Source organism: Vitis riparia, chromosome 4 (genome assembly GCF_004353265.1).
Source record: "Vitis riparia cultivar Riparia Gloire de Montpellier isolate 1030 chromosome 4, EGFV_Vit.rip_1.0, whole genome shotgun sequence".
Taxonomy (NCBI): domain Eukaryota; kingdom Viridiplantae; phylum Streptophyta; class Magnoliopsida; order Vitales; family Vitaceae; genus Vitis; species Vitis riparia.
The window spans coordinates 6,206,786-6,226,512 of NC_048434.1; the positions used below are offsets into that span (position 1 = coordinate 6,206,786).

General features: G+C 36.0%; 2 protein-coding genes across 3 annotated transcripts in view; one reads left to right on the top strand and one right to left on the bottom strand.

Annotated features, from left to right (window-relative positions):
- Window positions 1-1,383: 1,383 nt before the first annotated feature.
- Window positions 1,384-6,085, top strand: LOC117913539 (hydroxyproline O-arabinosyltransferase 1). The gene is made up of 8 exons (XM_034828532.1): window positions 1,384-1,932; window positions 3,394-3,461; window positions 3,558-3,759; window positions 3,914-4,011; window positions 4,092-4,161; window positions 4,918-4,989; window positions 5,184-5,297; window positions 5,774-6,085. Exons 1-8 carry the CDS (start codon window positions 1,522-1,524, stop codon window positions 5,831-5,833), a joined length of 1,095 nt encoding a protein of 364 aa, XP_034684423.1. The 5' UTR covers window positions 1,384-1,521; the 3' UTR covers window positions 5,834-6,085.
- A 1,272-nt stretch (window positions 6,086-7,357) lies between these two features.
- The window catches only part of LOC117913014, a 44,368-nt gene continuing 31,998 nt past the window's right edge, over window positions 7,358-19,727 (bottom strand). For both annotated transcript variants that reach the window (XM_034827860.1, XM_034827861.1), the window contains 10 exons: window positions 19,544-19,667; window positions 19,375-19,458; window positions 11,408-11,872; window positions 11,028-11,123; window positions 10,496-10,660; window positions 10,187-10,366; window positions 9,404-9,517; window positions 9,137-9,319; window positions 8,614-8,658; window positions 7,358-7,783 (listed from right to left, as the gene is read on the bottom strand). In XM_034827860.1, the coding sequence (XP_034683751.1) occupies window positions 7,649-7,783; window positions 8,614-8,658; window positions 9,137-9,319; window positions 9,404-9,517; window positions 10,187-10,366; window positions 10,496-10,660; window positions 11,028-11,123; window positions 11,408-11,872; window positions 19,375-19,458; window positions 19,544-19,667 (1,591 nt within the window). In that variant the 3' untranslated portion in view covers window positions 7,358-7,648. The remainder of the gene's footprint in view (window positions 7,784-8,613; window positions 8,659-9,136; window positions 9,320-9,403; window positions 9,518-10,186; window positions 10,367-10,495; window positions 10,661-11,027; window positions 11,124-11,407; window positions 11,873-19,374; window positions 19,459-19,543; window positions 19,668-19,727) is intronic.

Here is a 19,727-nt window from a genome sequence, read left to right on the forward strand (position 1 = left end):
GGGGGAGGGGCGGCTGAGCTGCCTTTTCAATCAATATCTGGCTGCTCAGTGCCGCTATTGGTGCGAGTTAACTTCAAGTGTTATCTACAAATCTTCTAGGATCCGTCATTTGATCTTTTCTTTACTAATTCTTTTAGGTAGTTGTGTAGCAGATTTTTGCCAATGTTTTCTAGGAAGCTGATTTTTTCGAATTTTGGGTCAAAGTAGCTTTTGATAGAAACAAAAAAATCAACTTTAGGCTTGTATTAAACAAATGTTCAAACTAGCCTTCTTCTATTTTTTTTTAAAAAAAATTAAAACTGCATTTCTTCCTTCTCTTCCACCCGTACACCCATCACCATCGACCCATCGTTGGCGAGGTTGCTGTCGGCCACTCCGTCTCCCCTTCTTCGGTCGACTTCAACCCTTTCTCCCTTCGCTTGTTTCCTTCTTTCCCTATTTCTCTTCTCTCTCTCCATCATACCCATTTTTCCTTTCCTCCAACTCCAGCTGCTACTCATTGCCAGCCAGCGATGTCATGCGTCCTTGCTGATGATGCCCATGGTTGCCGCCACCCAGACCCACATCTCCATCTTCAATTTTATTTTATAATTTTAAAATAACTCTAAAAAAATAATAATAAAAGATGCTGATGGGAGAGAAAGAGGTTTTTAATTTTTTTAAAAAATAATAATAATAAAAGATACTGATGGGAGAGAAAGAGGCCATTTTGAACAAAAGATTCAAAAGAGGGCCAAAATCCACATTTGTTTGGTTAAAGAGGTTATTTTTAACCCAAACTCGATTTTTCTTTTTCTTTTTTTTGACTCCCCTGTCCGCCAAGGCCCGAGATATAAATCTGAAGAAACTAATAATAAACTGCCTAGTTCCTAAATGAATCAAACACGGTTAAGGATTTCCACCCTCCATTGCAGGGATTCATTACTTTTGGGTATTGGGTTGGCCTATTAATTGATTGGACTTACTCCCAAGACAACTCTGCACATGGCATTTTAATTTTAATTTTAATTTTCTTTTAAGGGGTTTAAAAAAGGGTCTTTGCTTGGGGAATTTCTCTCACAAAACATGATACTGCAATTTTATTTGGGTGAATTTTAAAACATTTATTTAACATAACTAATTTCTCTTTCATATATATATTTTTTTAATTTTTTTGTAAAATAATTTTATTTGAAACGGTAAACCATGGTTTATAAATCTATGTAAAAATGGTAATAATAATAATAAAAAAAGGGTAGTTTGAATAGTAAACCAATATGGCTAGAATTTCACTCAAAATTCCAAACTCAAAGAGCCTGCCAGTATAAATGAATCTAAAATTTAAAAATTTTAAAAATAATAAAGAAAAAAAACCACTGGGTGGTCACCTATTTTCTCCAACCACTCCCAGAGAGAAGAGGCGACTTTCTCAAACGGCCACCTTCTTTTTCTTTCTTCTTCTTTCATCTTCTCCTTCTTTCGCCTCCACCCTCTATTCCTAATTTCCTAGTTAGAGAAGCGGGGTGGTTTGTAGAGAGAGAAATGGGTTGTGGGAACTTCTTTTACGTTCTTCTCATAACCTTCTCAGTGGCTCTCATCACATACAATATACTCATCTCTGCGAATGCTCCTCTCAAGCAGGGCTTCCCTGGAAACCCATCTTCATCTTCAACCCCATTCTCAGTTGACCCCATCATCAAGATGCCCATTGATAGATCAAATCCCAGCTCCACAAAGGGGAAGAGGCTCTTCCACACTGCTGTCACTGCCTCTGATTCTGTTTATAATACATGGCAGTGCAGGGTTATGTACTTCTGGTTCAAGAAGTTCAAAGATGGGCCCAATTCTGAGATGGGTGGCTTCACTAGGATTTTGCATTCTGGTAAGCCCGACAAGTTCATGCATGAGATCCCCACCTTCGTTGCCCAGCCTCTCCCCGCTGGAATGGATCAGGTATTGATGGGTTTCTTTTGCTTTTTCAATTTGTTTCTCGGTTTTTGTGTATCAGTTGATTTTCCCTTCTCACCTTGTGGCTCCTTATTGTTGTGGCATTTTTTATGTGTGGACAAGTACTTTTGACTTTTTTGGGAATGTTTTTTCCTGGATTTCCCTTTTTATGCCTTTTAGGTTTATTTGGAGCTGGGTCCTTTGTTGATGAGAAAGTTATTCTTTGGGTTTTCCAGTTTGCTTTTCTGCTCTTTGAGAATCAGCTGGATTTGTGATTTGGGTTGTTAATTTTGAAGGAATAATAAGTAGATGAAATTGAAACTTGATAGGGATTTCTAATTGTGGGTTCTCTTGAAGTATGGTCTTCGGTTTCTTAGAATCCTTAGAAAGCTTGTGTTTTTCATCATTTAGGACTTTTAAAAGAATCCACTCTAGTCAGCCTCCTATCTGGACTTTGGTGAGCTGAATTTTCATTTTTAAGGGAAAAAAAAAAAGACAGAAAACAGAAGGCTGAAATCTGATTTTCATCCTGTGAAAGGGTAAGTTTTACTCACTCTTTTTCTGACTGTATTTCCTGCTGTTTTTGGTGGAAATATCAATGCTTAGGGGATCTAGACATGGGTGTTACAAATTCCGATCTGCTTCCCTTGAAAATTATGGATTTTATCTGAAGAAACTACAAAATTTCAATCTGTAATTTGGAGACATGGATTTCTTTTTCTATAGCCAAGTGGGTATGTTTTAGAAAATTGGATTTTGCATTTCACGTTTATGACAACTTCTAAAGATTTATGCCTCACAGACTACAATCAAGGGAAGGAAGCTCAGTTAGAAAAACAGAAAGACGCTTTGCAGAAGATGGCAATTCCTTATTACCTAATAAAAAGTAGTCATGAATGAGAAAGATGGTCAACTTATCATTGATCTAAAGCATCTATGGGATCTGTCTTCCTGATTTAGAATAATTTGATAAGAACTTGCCCTTATGAATTTCAAACATTATTCTTGCCCTCGCTACTTCAAGCCTTCTCAAGTCATTCTTGTGGCCTATGACAGGCCCAATCGAGCATTTCAATTCATGCTTCATTCACTCAACAACTTGTAGCTGCACAACTGAAAGAGATTTAGGTGTCTTCTTCATTTTGGTTTTTTTTTCCTTAATTAAAATTGAACATGTCTTAAAAGAAAGGAAAGGAAAAGAAAAGAATAGGTTGGACTTCTAGCCCTCCGCATCAATTTGAGACTCCTTTTAGGTTTGTTTGCTCAAGGTGCAGAGGACACGGTATTGTGAACTAAGTATTGGAATTCTTCAAGCTTTTGAGGGATAAACTATGACCTTGAACTTAAGAAATTGCATCTTTTTTCCCTTACTCTTGTTCCATATAACAAAAAATTGCCTTTTTCTCAGTCTATCAAAAAAAAAAAAAAAAAATTGCCTTTTCCTCTGATCTCATTTCATAATTGCAGGGGTATATAGTTCTCAACAGACCTTGGGCATTTGTACAATGGCTTCAACAGGCAGACATTAAAGAAGAGTGAGAAACATGAACTCCCTAGTTTTAGTAGAAGATGAGTTCTTCATCACTTCTTGTGAATTGGTCTCATTGATATGATTTGTATTTTGAATGCAGTTACATTCTGATGGCGGAGCCAGATCATATTATTGTCAAGCCAATTCCAAACTTATCCAGAGATGGGCTTGGAGCTGCTTTTCCTTTCTTCTATATTCAACCTAAAACGTATGAATCCACCCTCCGAAAATTCTATCCTGAGGAAAAAGGACCAATTACCAATGTTGACCCAATAGGGAATTCTCCTGTCATTGTTGGGAAGGTACATACTCCTACATGGTTCATTAATAAGGGTGGCATTTTATTTTACTTTTGCTTTTTTCTTGATTTTTATTTTGTTTTGTGTTCTTTTTCATTTGTAATAAACAATTGTTTTGTGTTGCTTTTATTTGCTCTTTCCTTTGAACTGGCATCAGGAATCTCTTAAGAAGATAGCTCCCACTTGGATGAATGTTTCTTTGGCCATGAAAAAAGATCCTGAAGCAGATAAAACTTTTGGTTGGGTGCTTGAAATGTAAGCTTTACCTAGATAGCTCAATACATTGGTGATCCCAAAAGCATGCTCTTCTTATTCCTCATTTTAATTATGTGCAGGTATGCTTATGCTGTTGCATCGGCCCTGCATGATGTTGGTAACATCTTGTTCAAGGACTTCATGATTCAGGTTTAATGAGTTCATTCTTTTTTCTTATTCTTTTGCCTTCTTCTGACCAGAAGATAAGGATGGTGACTCTGCTGAAACAATAGGGATTGAAGTTTCTTAATTCCAATCAATTAGGCATGTCATGTTGATTTTTTTGTTTGATTTATCTGATACAAAATCTCCTCATGATTACAATTAGATGCTTAGTTTAGCATTTCCAATAATTCACCAGTGCCAAGCCCTTAGGTACAAAGTCAATTATAGAAAACGGTTAAAATATTACTGTTGAAAAGGACAAGTAGTGTAACAAATGCAATTGGTCCAAGCACAAACATGTTTTCTGTTTTTATTTTAAAAAATATAAAGATTTCTAAATTCTATTTCTGCTACCAAAAAGTCCCTTAATCATTTCTAGCACCCGTTGTTCATGTTAGTTATTTTGTTGTAAGCTTGACTACTCAATTAGCTTAGCATCTTCTGCAACCAAATGCTTCCCCCTTTCTTTTGGCCTAAGTAACAATCTGCTGTTCCTTAGTGTTTGGCACCAATTTTTCAATCATGCCATGAAATTTTCAGGTGATGATCTAAGACTAATGTGAAAGATGCTAAAATGAGTAAACTAAGAATTTCTTTCGAAGGCTTTTCACATAATATTAATAATGTTGATGCCTCTCTCCTCAAGATTTGGATAGCTTCTGAAAAATTATCGCTAATACAATACCTTGTTGATTCTGCAACTGTTTTTCCTGAAATTCTTTGTTTTGTGTCGCGGATCAGCCTCCCTGGGATACAGAAATTGGCAAGAAGTTCATAATTCATTACACTTATGGATGTGACTACAATATGCAGGTACTCTACTGGAAGAGACTCAATAGCTTTTCATAGTTCTAGTTCTGATGAAGCATAAACAAATGGAAAAAAAAAATTTGGCCTTTGGATTTATAGCAGTGAACTTGTTTTGTTTTCCCAAAAACAGACTAGGGGGCTGGGTCTCCAAATATTGCGTGTCACATTGTCTAAACTTTTCATGTTGTGATTTCCAGGGTGAGCTAACTTATGGGAAGATTGGAGAATGGAGGTTTGACAAAAGATCTTTTGATAGCAAGTGGCCTCCCAGAAACCTTCCACTGCCTCCACCTGGTGTCCCTGAAAGTGTGGTATGTTTCACTCCCTTTGTTTTTGGAAAAAGCAGTTTTTGGCCCAAATACTAAGGCTATGTTTGGTTTCGGAAAATTTGAGGGAAAATGCAAGGGAAAGAAAATCTAGAGGAAAAGTAGAAGAAAAGAAAATATGAAAGAAAACAAAAGGTAGATTTAAAGTCAATAAATTATTTTCATATACTACTTCAAACCCATGGTATTTGTTTCAACTTTATTTATGTTTTATTTTCTTTCGTATTTTCCATGAGAAATTCATTTTTCTAAGCATTTTTTTTCGTAGTTTTTGGGAACCATACATAGCCTAAAGGTTGGTAGTGTTGCATTCTTATTGCTGTGAGATAACACAAATTAGCTATAGACAGACTGACAGAGCAAAAGAAAACTTGAAACTCCCATTGTTTTTGGTTTGAGTGTGGAAGCAAATTCTGCATTTTATCTAATGGAGATTTATGAGAATAATTAAAAAATGGCAGGTAACACTAGTGAAAATGGTGAATGAGGCCACTGCTAACATTCCTAATTGGGGGTCTTAAAAGAGATTGGTGAGACGCTGCTGCTGTGTTATATAGGTGGTGAGGATGAAGATACCCGCACTCCCACTCCCACTCCCACGTTCACATATATGAACTGTTTGTGAAATTTCCATGACTGTTTTTGTTTGCTTGGATCAGGCATAACCCAATGATCCCTTGAGTATTGTAATTGTAACTCTAATAATATATATGGCCGAAGACATTTTGTTCCGTCACCCAATTTTACATGAATAGTCTTAATTTATTTATTTATTTTTTATTTGTCTGCAGTGTATAATAAGGTTTTATTAGGTCGGCTTATGGAGTAAAAATTAGCCGAAAATCGAACTGGCCCTTTAATGATAGAAAAATTGAATTTAACCAAGTTTGTTTAAGATCGACTTGATTTGGTTTAGATGATTGGTTGGTTGGATCGGTTTAATGGGTTTTTGGGTTTTCAATGGCATTCCTATCTAACTATGTGAATTTAAGATTCTATTTAGTAACTATTTTCAAAAATAATTTTTGTTTCTCAAAAAAATCAAAATCTAAATCCGAAAATACATTTAGCAAATATTTTTATTTTATTTAGAATTCATTTTAAAAATAAGATGTTTCCTAATAGCATACTTTAATTATTTTCCAAGCTTTTTTTAAAAAATAATTGTACATAGATGATTGAAAATAAACTAGTAGTTACTTTTAAGGAATATTTGAAAACAAAGAAAATAGGTTGAAAACATTTCCAAATTCCAAATTCCTTTTAGAAAATTGAAAATGTTGTGTTTTAGGGTAGTGAGGCATGTAGATAACACACCCGGACCATAAATATGTAGTAATTATTAGTCTAGCCCATTCAAATGCATACTGATGGCATAAACTGACCAACCGCATATCGTGAGGGTATCCATGGGGGGCCAATGTCTTAAGAGTCATGATTATTCCAGTCGTTTATCACGATTGAATATCTTCACATTTTTATGAATTGAGCTGGTCAGGACCATAATGGAAGGGAAAGGAATGATAATTTTTCATAGGATGGCGTAGTTTTTTCCTAAAATCATGTAATTTCTCCTCACAACCAAATGCATGAACCCTTCCACACGAATTTTGAGATGTTTCAGCAGTTCAAGCGCTTGCAAATGGATGGATCTGAATCATCTGATATGCCAATGAATATGAGTTATGGAACCCAGAGAATTAAATGGCAATAGAGAAACTAAGAATCAGACCATATATATATATATATATCTTGAGTTAATGCTTCTGTGCGTATACTGAATCTTATTTATACTCCCTCTTTATCAAAACGAAAGTGTAAAAAGTTATGATGCATAAAGAAGAAACAATTCTTGATACAGAATAACACAAATCTGACACTGAAAGCATTGAAGCAAATACCGACAATACATCACATTTCAATGTCTATATTTCTACAACCATTTGCACCTAATGCCAAATTGCCAATCCATGAATCCATCTAAACGCTGCACATGATTTTTTGCCATTCTGTTAGGAGCCATCGAAAAGCTAAAAGAGCAGATAACCCTAGAACAAAATTTTGCTATAGCAGTGGGAAAAGGAGGTGTTAGCCTGTACAACAATGGAATTAACTGAGAAAGATACATTCACTTCATCAAATTGGGACAAGTACTTCACTGGATGCCTAAAAGAAGACATAAAAAGGAAGCTTCTGCTTGCATTTGAGCCTATTTACAGTGCCATATGGGAAAATGTCTTCGCATCTTATGCCAATAGAGAGGCGGAAAATTGACAACCCACAGGGATTGATTTTACAAAAAATGACAATGTTGCTTCATTCAAGAAATACAATAATCAGTTCAAATAGCGCCTGCAGTTTCTTGAGTTGCAAAAACAAGGAATCTTCTTACCTTCATCTTCATGATTAAAATGGTAGTCATATGTAATCTCTTCTCCAGGGTTTATGTCTCTCTCTGCAAAGAAGACAACCTGCAAACCAGAAAAACAATAAGTATTTCAATGTTCTAGCATTGCCCAGCTTTCAAACATATTTCAAAATTTAAAATGGCAAGGGAGCATGGTGTCTTGATGGCAGCTAACAGAAGAATGACATCTAATGGTCACCATAATAATTTATTTAGCTACCCTGTGCACATACCCTATAGAATCTTCTCCTCTTGAACGGTTTTTTATTACCAACAATGGTACTATAATGTTCGGATTCTAAAATCTTTCCATGACATGAAAGACAATTTTTCAAAAAATGAGAGCACTGAATCATTTGCAACACCCACACCCCAACAACCAACAACAAAAGAAAAATAAGGGGGAAAAAAAGGAGCTCTGATTAATCAAAAAAATTCAGAAGAAAGAGTTGATTTCAGAGATGAAAGAGACCCGATTTCATGGATTCCCTGCTTAAAAAACCTAGTTCTATCTGCAGATCTTGTTTAAGGAAATAGTTTTCTTGCAACTTGAAAACACCAATTGAACTTATGCCAAAAGCAAAGTGGGGCTGCTTACTTGAGGACGCTGAGACTGATGTTTGTGTTTCAAGTGTTGGTGTTTATGATATACTCAAACCAAGTCCAACACCAAAATAGAATGCTAAGAGTACCCTTGAATGGTAGAGGAATTATTTCAACTATGGATACCAAACAAACTGCAGTGAACAGTGTTCATGATCACCAATCAAATTGCTAAATGAACTATAGGAACCAACAAAAGTCATTCTTCCTTCCCAAACACCAACACCACTCTGTGCTTGTAACTTTAAAAAACTTGTACATATTAAGAAACATAACATCTGAGAAGCTTACCTTCTTTTCATTCCTCACAGATATTACTTTTGCAACACAGTTCGGCTGGACATGCAGATTGACAACAAAGTAAGAAAACCGAGATCAAGCAATAATGATGAGAAAATGTTTAGATTATATCTTGTCAGTGCAAGCTGAGGGAAAACCAACTCTCCTGCAGCATACACCCAACAATTAATTTCTTCCAAATTTAGAATTCTTTGCTGTCCATTTCATGTGTGGAAGATTTTTTATGGGACTTTTCTTAACTTCTGTTAGATGACTGTTTGATCATCCAGATGCGAGAAATAATGAAATAACAAATCCAACCTAGAAAACCAGCTATGACAAATTAAATTACAAATTTAAACAAAGTAATTTGAAACTCGTATTTGTATTTCACCTTAAAATAGAGAAGTGTTTTTGCTTTTCTTAGAATTATTTCATCACTAAGGGATGCAGTATATTTATCCCTAGTCATTAACTTAGAGCCAAAATATTTCCAAAACAAATTGAAGCATGAGTCTAGGAATGAGATAATTACCAAGCATGAATGGTTCACAAAGCGAGCAATCCCACCTTTGCGGGTAGCATCAATGATGTGCTCTTTATCTATCCTAAAGAAGTAGCAAGCAGTCTTGTATTGAAGCTTTCTTCCAGACTGATAATCACTTTCTCTTTTATCAGCCACACGGAGGCCCACTATCTCACCAACATACTCAACAACCTGCAGAAACATGTGAACCCATCATATTTGTAAGATCATAATGAGGAGAGGTTTATGTCTCCAAAGTTGGGGAGAAGATCTAACCATTGCACCACGAGAAATAAACCTAGATGTGTAAAGACCAAGGGCATGTATACCAGACTTATACACCACCAAATGTTTCCAACCCTTGGCTTGTTTGTATCGAGCAAACTCTTTCTGAAAGTAAAGAAAAGAGGAATAAAACCATAACACAGGCTGATAATTAAATAATTGAACAAAGTTATAAATTCAAATCATGCAATTTATGTTAGTAATAAAGGGAAAAAAATCTAGACACAGAAAATTCAAAATGGGGCAAAGGAAAATTACATTGCCAAACTGGCATAGTAGCACTTTTTCCAAACCAAATGCTGATGGAATTATGTGCTTCCTCAAACCAAAGACATGAACTTGAAAGCATTGGAAAAATTACAAGAGGAATTGATATTTCAAGCAAATTTAAATTTTCCAAACATTTCTTTTTTCCCTCCTTTTAAAGAAAACCACCTAATGCTTTTGGGGTTTAGACCTGGATGAATACCAAAATGTCTCTTAATATGTTGAAAACATTTTACCTCAGAAAAAACAGAAAATAAATGCAGAGGTAGCTTCAAAATTCCAAATCCATTGAAACTTGTAACCGTTTCAGACATGTAAGCTTAAGAACTCCAATGTGCTACTTTCTGTTTATATTTATGTTTACATTATTGAAAGAAACAAAATAATATGCATACTGCACTGGGTAAATGTTGAATGCTTGAATTAATTTTAATGCAAGAGAATTTACTCCATATTAATTTAATGACAAAAGCATGCTCAGAGGTGACATAAGCAACTTGAATATACCCGACAATCATATTCAACATCTGAAATAGGAGTCTTTGGAAGCCCTTTTGTGCAAGACTTTTGTCCGTTTATATGAAGCCATGCATTTAACTGCTCCTGAGGAACAAGGCATCCACCATTGCCATTTGATTGAAAGTTAAGATTGTGCCTGAAACCTTCTCGCTTACGACCCTTGTATCCCTAATTGAAATGGTAAAACGGATTATATTAAAGAAACCTTAAGTTCTGGGTTTTCAACACACCAAATGAAATAACAAAAATAGTAAATAGAGACAAAAAAAAAAAGAAAAAAAAAAGAACAGAAAAAACCTCTGTCCGAGCACAGGTTAGTTCCTTTTCTCCTGTAGAATCAGTTTCAATGTTTCTGGGATCACTGTCTAATTCGCAAGAAGGGTGTGCTGCATGAAGCATACATCTTCCGTAAAAGCCAACATTTTCATTATCAACACCTTCTACCTCACTCTGCAACAACCCCTGCAAACAGTACAACTAAGAGAGTAAGTACATCCACATGCAATCATCAAGCATCATAACCAGCTTCCCTTCTATCAAGAGATTAATTAGATTCAAGCATCCTTAAGAGAACATCCTTAAAACTGGGTAGTCTATTTGCATTAAACCAATATCAATATGATGAAAGAGAAAAGTAAATTGATAAGAAGTATCTCCCGGTAACAAAATAAATCAAGGTTATGATTACAACAGAAACATAGGAAAGTAGACTAGACTAAGCATAAGAGATATTTTCTATTCAAATATGCTAGCTAATTTCAACTTTTACAGAATTTTGTATCTCAAGTGCATTTCAGACAATGAAAAGATTCAACTTCTAAGTAAAGACCTTCCGGTGAGCACACCAAGGATGAAAAGGAACCAAGCAATTCAGAACCCTGCACTTTATACATGAGCCACCAGGTCGGTTACATATTGAGCAAATCTGAAGAAAAAAAAATCATGAACTTATTTTAGTCAAACAATATGATAATGAAATCAAAAGAAGTTAATTTATTGCAAAATGTTAAATACCCACAAGACTAAATAAAGTCTACTTACCCATATTTAATTCAAGATTTGATAAACTAGAAGAGAGTTAGTTGATTAACTCAAGAAGAAAATGGAAAACCTAGCCAAAATGCAATAAAAAATGACAATAACTTGATAACCATATGCTATGAGTAATTTTTTTTCTCATTAATAACCAGTCAGTGGTTCAGTGCCTACCACATTTGCCCTAGGACGTGAAGCACCAGATACATCAAAAGCACTCATAGTGTCAACATTTGGGCATCTTGTTCCAGGTGTCCAGAGTCCACAAACCATATGAACCCACTGCTTGACAGTTGAGTCAAGTATTCCAGCTGTTATGGTGTTATGTATCTTTAAATTACCAAGGGAACAAGACAAATTCTTTGTAATATCTGACCGGTTCTGCAGATCCATGTTCCAAGCAGTGGTAGTAGATGGCTCGATATCTAGAGGTCTTAAAACAGGAAATGCTTCATTTTCAAGTCCAGATCTTGAGGAATCCAGTGTGCCTAGTTTATCCTGCAAAGCTTCAGGAGGAACAGAACTCTTGGGCCATGATTCTGTTTCAATATTCCATACTTTCAAAAGACTTTTCACTATATTGCGAGTCCGAAGTGCCCGTGTCATGGCCCCTCCTCCATAACCACAGAGTACACAAACCTAAAAATGACAAACCAGTACAACTTAGGTGTGAGAAAAACACAAGATACAAGGGAAAACATGCAGATATGCACATAAATGCCCACATTATATTAAAGAAACATGTGTGTGTGTGTCTGTATAAACACTAACAATTAAGTATCTACTTTGACATGTATGGTCACATTGTACACAATAATCATTAATTTGGATAATTTATCAAAAGCTCAATTCTTACATGCTAATCATTAAAAGTAAGATATTTGCAATTCACTTGTTTTGCTTGTAGAGAAGCAAGACGCAAGTGAGACAATACACACACACACACACATAGAGCAATGTGACCATTTACACTACATAGAAAGCAAGGAGGGGAAACTCTTTGTCCTTATTAACTGTCCACATGAATAATTTTATTTTTTTTTATAAGTGCAAATTGTATAAAAACGCCAAAAAGGATGCACCAAAGTACACACAATATATACAACGGCCATCTAAAAGTGCCAAAAAGGATAGGGAAAACAAAAATGCTACCTCCCTCAATCTGTCCCCAAACAATCAATAAAATCAACTAGGGACATATGTATGTTCTATAAAAAAAGTTTGTCCAAGATAATAAACTACACAAAAACAAGAACTTCAACCTTTGAACAAAAAGCTCCACATTCTAAAAAGAGTCCCTCTAATGGCAGCATGAATCGCCCAACACACCCTGAACAACGAGAACAAGAGCTCCTACAACAACCTTGTCTCCCCGCAATACAAGAGTATATGGTCAATTGACTCCTACAAAACTTTCCCTCATGTTGCTCCAAGCAAAAGATACTAACCTTAGGAGGGACCCAAGCATTCCATACAACACTAGTAGGGAAAGGGCTTACCCTTACTTCCTCAAGGATAGAATAGAGGGACTTAACAGAAAATGATCCACTCCTTGTAACTGTCCAAAACACCTTATCCTCCCTCTCCTTAACCACCACCTTGTCTTGAATCCTTGACAAGAAGGATTCCACCATCCCAATTTCCCAATCATTGAGAGGTCTAGAGAAACCCACCCCTCTCAAAAGAGTGCACCCACAAATCTGCCACCCAAGCCTCTTGTGAGCTAGCTAGAGCGAACAAGGAGGGAAAGGACACACATAAAGGCTCATCCCTGCACCATTTGTCTTTCCAAAACTTGACCCTTCTCCCATTGCCCACTACAAAGAGAGTTCTAGAAGAGACTAACTCTCACAAAAGCCTTATAGCCTTCCAAAAACCAATACCATAGCCACCCCTCACTTCCTTTCAAGCACCAACCCCTTCCAATTCCCCAAATTTACCACAAATAACCTCTATTCAAAAGGCATCTCTTTCCTTAGCAAACAACCAAATCCATTTGCAAAGGAAAGCCTCATTAAGAGAGTTAAGACGTTTAACTCCAAGGCCTCCTTTACTTTTGTCTAAACAAACAATATCCCACTTCACTAAATGAGGCTTATTCTCTAGAGTCCCACCTCCCCACAAAAATTCCCTTTGAATCTTCTCCAACCATAAGTGAACTCTTCTCGACGTCTAGAAGAGAGGCATAAAATAGACTAGCAGGCTAGCTAGCGTGCTCTTGATCAGTGTTAGCCTTCCCTCTTTAGAAATATATTGCCTTTTCCACATTACTAATCTCTTTCTGAACCTTTCTTCAACCCCGTCCCAAGCCACCATCGAGTTATGGGCAGCTCCTAGAGGGAGCCCCAAATAAGTGGTTGGGGGTACACCCACTCTACAACAAAATATAGTAGCCAACTCCATTACATTCGACACCTTCCCAATCGGAATAAGCTCACTTTTATCTAAATTTATTTTCAAACCTAAAATGGCCTCAAACCACATGAGTAACCAACTCAAATAAGTCATTTGGGAAAAGGTAGTCTCACAAAAATCAAAATATCAACTACAAACAACAAATGGGAAATCTCCAAGCCCTCCCCATTTCTCCCTAACACTTTGAAGCCAAACAAATAGCCACCCTCTCTTGCCCTTCCAAGAAGGCAACTGAGCACCTTCAATGCTAGAACAAACAAGTACAGGGATAATAGATCCCCCTACCTTAAGCCCCCTAGAGCTCTAAAAAACCCAAGGGAGTACCATTCACTAACACCGAGAACCTTGGAGTTGAGATGCACCAACTAATCCAATTGATCCACCTTTGTCCAAAACCCATTTTTCCTAACACCCCAAGTAAAAAAGTCCAGCTTACATGATCATAAGTTTTTTCAATATCAAGTTTACAAAGCACCCCTACTCTATTACTTCTCAACATCAAGTCAATTGCCTCATTAGCTATAAGTAACGCATCAAGAATTTGTCTTTCTTCCACAAACACATTCTAATATTTTGAGACCACTTTTCCCATCATTTTCTTTAGCCTATTAGCCAACACCTTGGCCAATAGCTTATATAGGCTGCCCACCAAACTTATCAGCTTAAAATCTTTCAACTCTTCAGTTCCTCCTCTCTTTGGAACCAACACTAGAAACATTGCATTGAGGCTTTTCACAAAGCACCCATGTTCATTAAATTTCTTAAAGAAACTCAAGACCTCAACCTTGAGTAAATCCCAGCAATGTTGCTAGAAAGCCAAAGAAAAGTCATCCGGCCACAGAGCTTTATCCCCATTTAACTCTAACAAGGCAATGAACACCTCCTCACGAAATAGTTCCTCCAATTTTGCTGCATCTTAACTGTGAAGAATAGTAAACCGCATGTCCCTTACACTAGGGCGCCACTCCCCTGGCGGTTTCAATAGAAGTGACTGAAAAGCCTAAACAATCCCTTCCCTTCTATCAGCCTCCTCTATGAAAGAAACCCCATTAATCTTCACCTTAGTCATAGTATTCCTCTTCCTATGAGCATTTGCCATTTTGAGGAAGAAACTAATGTTTATGTCCCTTCCTTCAACTAGACCTCCCAAATTTATGCCTCCAACTTGTTTCTTCCATTATAGCCCATTTCTTAAATTCTGCCCTTGAGCTCTCCCTGGCAGACTCCTCCTCAAAGGATAAGGTCAAAGGATAAGGTACCTTGCACCTCTTTAGAATCCCAGGATTCCACTTGAGACAAGGCCTCTAATTTCTTAATAGCCACATTCCCAAAAACTTCAGTGTTCCACCTCTTCAATAAACCTTTAAGGCTTTTCAATTTTTCTACCAAAACAAAGCTAGGGAACCCCCTAAAATTAAGGGTCATCCACCAAGACTTCACTAACTCCTTAAAACTTTACGCCTTGAGCCACATATTCTCAAACCTAAAAAGAGAAGGGCTTCTACACCCCCACCCCCCAAATTCAACAAAATTGGAGCATGGTCTAAAACGGGTCTAGGCAAAAAGTATTGTAACACTCCATGGAAGTGGCCTTCTCAATCATTAGACACCAAGAAGCGGTCTAACTGTGCAAGGACTTGATTATTCAAACCCCACCTCCATGTAAAAAGGCCCCCTATCAAGTGAAGATCTCTCGGTTGAAGCTCATCTATGACCTTTGAATATCTTCTCATTGCTGTAGACAGCCTCTAGTTGTCACTAGAACACTCCTAAGGGAATCTTACAACATTGAAGCCACCCCCAATACACCACAGGCCATTCCATAGTCCCCTTATAGCCCCCAATTCCGCCCAAAAATCCTCTCTAACAACTCTCTGTGTAGGGCAATACACCCCAGTAAAAAACCAAACAAAACCATCATCACAATTCTTAAACTGGCAAGAAATTGAGTAAACCCCAACCTCCATACCCACCAACTCAAGAACTCTACTATCCCAAAACACTACAATCCCCCCAGAAGCCCTCCTTGCATTGACTACACCCCATTCAATGAATCTCCCTGTCCTTAGACTTTGCACCACTCCTAAGGACACATCTTGGATTTTGGTCTCCTGAATACAAACCAAATCTACCTTCTGCGTTTTGATGAAAAACTTCAGCACCATTCTTTTGTTACGATCATTTGCCCCTCTTACACAAATAAAATATCGTCCCTTATTTTCAACTAGCAATTGGACACATGCAATGTGTGTGCTAACACGAGGTATTTTAAAATGCATATATAGCAAACATATGCAATACTTTAAAAATATACATATCTTGCTTGAACTTTTATTTATTCAACAACACTGCAATACCATTCATCTAGGAGTATAGCTGATGATGCATTAGAATATCAGAGAATCAAATTCGATATGAATAAAATATAATTACATGCTTAATCAAGTTGTTCTGTTGGAATAGTTCTTCACAACCTCATGTGGATGTTATCAAATGGCACTCAACATGTAAGTAGGAGAATAAAATCCAGAAACCGATATTTCTTTTTAAAAGAACTGTTTATATCATGGGTAGAAGCTAAAATGCATAATAGTATTATGTTTTACCTTGTGGTGCTATTACAGACATCTAGGTATAAAATCTCAAGTAACCTCAATAAATTAATTCCACATATTTCATGCAAGTACCACTTATGTGAAGTAATATTTTTAATTTTCATGGTATTCAAGATGGATTTTAAAAATGTGACTGTTGAATATAATGTATTTATAGTGTACAATCTTTCTTTCCTTTCTTAATATAGGTCACATATATGGTAGTTAGTTCAACCTAGCCTTATATATATATTTCTCTATTGTAAGAAGTTAATCATATGAATGAGAATTAAGGTTTTCTCTCTCTCTCTCTCTCTCTCTTTCAACAGTAACCTTATCAACATTCATCTAGAACAACTATCCTGTTGTGAATCTGATAGAAGGAAGAAGAATTGAAACAGGGAAACATAAATTAAGAAAAAGAAATTTTCAACTTTTTGCAACTGGCCGTACTGTACTTTCTTATTATATTTGATATAAGAAAAAAAAATTGAACCAGAGAAACCTACATTAAGGACAAGAATTTCTCAACATGTTTGATATAAAAATAATCTAATTAAATTGATCTCTCCCTAAAGTCACATATAATATTTACCTATATCAAAGATACCTTTTATTCAATAATTGTATTGCAATGAAAGAAAAATTAAACAGGAATTTTTATAAATGACATTTTCTAACTGGAAAATTAATAGACAATTTTCAAATTCTAATTCCTTGTAGAACGAGGTCAACCCAATTATCCACAATTTTCAAATTCTAATAAAATTCTTCTTCCACTTTATGAAGTTTCCTAGCCTTTTGCCATGCTGAATATCTCGACTTCCATTTCTTACATCTTTCAATGCATTCAATATAGAAATAATTCATCCAAAATTTCTCCCATGTTTTTTATTTACCTATACCAAATACCAGAAGCACTATTTTTATTCATTTTTCACATTCCAGTTCAAAAATTGAAGCCAAATATTTTGAAAATTGTTGATAGTTATGATAACTAGATGCCCTACAAGTCAAAGACTATAATTTTCTTTTATGAATTCTTTAGTTACAAAATAACTTTTGTTTTAATTTAATTTTCTCATTATATTTTGAATTTTGAATGAAGAGGTGCATTTTGTTATTGAAATGTAAACACTACAAAAGAAGCAAGAAATTTAAATGGATTCATTTAATGAACAAAAAATTTTAAGAATCTTGATTTAAGTCACTTAGTCTCAATTTTTTTTTTCTCTTATATCAAATATCATATTAGGATACCCTGCCTAAATACCAATCTCTTACAGGAACCACATGTTGGAACAGATCTCTCCCATACGATTTGATACCTGCAAGGAACAGGAAAATCTGTCCAGAGAACCTTGAAAGGGGCTCAACAGTTGGCTTTAACTTAAAAAGTGTGGATATTTGGGATAAAGAATGTATTACATTTACGATTTTACTATACTTCTAGGTATATTGTCAAATGTCACTTGAAAACATCTAGAGGAGGTCATAAGAAACTGTTCTAAAGCAGCTCCTTGTTGATGAAGAATGCAGGTATATTTATTCAAATTTACATAAATTTTGATTTGGATATCTAAATTATGAGATTCTGATAAAGCAGCTGCTTGTTGATGAAGAATGTAGGCATATTTATTCATATTAGCATAAATTTTGATTTAGATATTTAAATTATGAGATTCTGATATAAATCCAATTATACTCTGATGCATTAGAGATTGCCTAACAAATATCAGGGGTGTCATGCAAAAACTTCATCAATATATATGCATTGCAAAAATACACACATGTTACATGTGCCCTGACAACTGGTATTTTACATAATTACGAAAAAAAAGGCTAATTTGTTAAAAGTTATACATTTCTAACTTTGATAATTAGTATATTTAGAAGAACTTAATAGCATTACTAACAACAAAAATCATAGGTACCCTCTTTTTTTTTTTTATAGGTAAGTGCAAATTGTATAAAAGCGCCAAAAGGGGCGCACCAAGGTACACACTAAGTATACAATGGCCGCCTAGAAGCGCCAAAAAGAAAAGGAAAAACAAAAATACTCCCTCTCTCAATCCGACCCCAACCAATCAATAAAATCAACTAAGGACATAGAAGAATATTCTATAAACAAGTTTGTCCAAGATAATAAGCTGCACAAAAACAAAAACTTCAGACTTTGAACAGAAAACTCCACATTCTCAAAAGATCTTCTATTTCTCTCCTTCCAAATAGTCCAGAATAGGCACAAAGGCGCTGCTCTCCACAGTTTCTTCCTTTTTCTTCCAATAAACAAGTCATACCACCCTAACAAGGTCTCTCTAACCGAAGACCGAATCACCCAACTCACCTTGAACAAAGAAAATAAGAGCTCCCATAACGACCTTGCCTTTCCACAGTGCAAGAGAATACAATCAATAGTCTTTTCATGAACTATTGGCTAAAAGACCACCCTCTCCTTTTTAATTGGTCTAAAGTCAAGACTTTCCCCTAGATGGCCTCCCAAGCAAAAAAACTGACCTTAGGAGGAACCCAAGCATTCCACACCACACTAGAAGGGAAAGGGTCCACCCTTACTTCCTCAAGGATAAGAGTAAAGAGACTTAACAGAAAAGGACCCACTCCGTGCTCGCCCAAAACGCCTCATCCTCCCTTCCCTCCACCACCACCCTATCTTGGATCCTTAACAAGAACCACCCCACTGTCCCAAACTCCTAGTCATTAAAAGGTCTAGAGAAGCTTGGGTTCCAACCACCCCCCTCAAAAGATTGCACCCATAGATCCGCCACCCAAGCCTCTTTTGAGCTAGCTAGAGCAAACAAGTAATGATTCTTATGAAGAAATTTTTTTATAGGAAACTGAACAATAACTTGCCAAGCTTACTTCAACAATTCAAACCATGCATAACATAAGGGTGAAATGGTTACAAATAAAAATCACCCTATCCATTCATTATCTAGATTTGTTATTTTGGACCCTATTAATTTTGGGGTATTCAATACATGCATGGACAACTGTGGAAGTTTTTTCACCAAACATTTGGGCTAAAAAGTACTAGCTTCAATAATTTTGAATTGGTAGAAACAACTAAAAGCCTACTGAATCACTTGTTAAAATAATGCTCAGATTTCTTACAATATTTTTAGAACTTGTCCTGCATGGTCTGCAATACCAACGACCTTTGGGAACTCTGGAAACACCATAGCAAGCCTGATGCACCTGTTTCCATCATGTCAGTTAGGCTTACATAATATTATAAGAGAGATTAGAAAATCAGATAATCATGATCTAAGTAACTTTATACTCTGATTAAGCAACGACTGCACTCCAATAAGCAATTAATTTCATCTTTGTTGGAGCTTCCGCAAACACAGCAGAATGCATCTGTATCTGAAATAAAGGACTCAAACCTGTGCTCTTTAATGGATCTGGTTCATAACATATCCAAAGATTTACAATTAACTCACACCATTCTCAGAAAACAGCTA

Bases quoted from the DNA above. Each gene is read 5' to 3' on its own strand.
- LOC117913539 (XM_034828532.1), top strand. From the start codon at position 1,522: ATGGGTTGTGGGAACTTCTTTTACGTTCTTCTCATAACCTTCTCAGTG. The intron at 3,462-3,557 runs GTGAGAAACATG...TTTTGAATGCAG, and splicing joins CAGGCAGACATTAAAGAAGA to TTACATTCTGATGGCGGAGC. The intron at 3,760-3,913 runs GTACATACTCCT...AACTGGCATCAG, and splicing joins CTCCTGTCATTGTTGGGAAG to GAATCTCTTAAGAAGATAGC.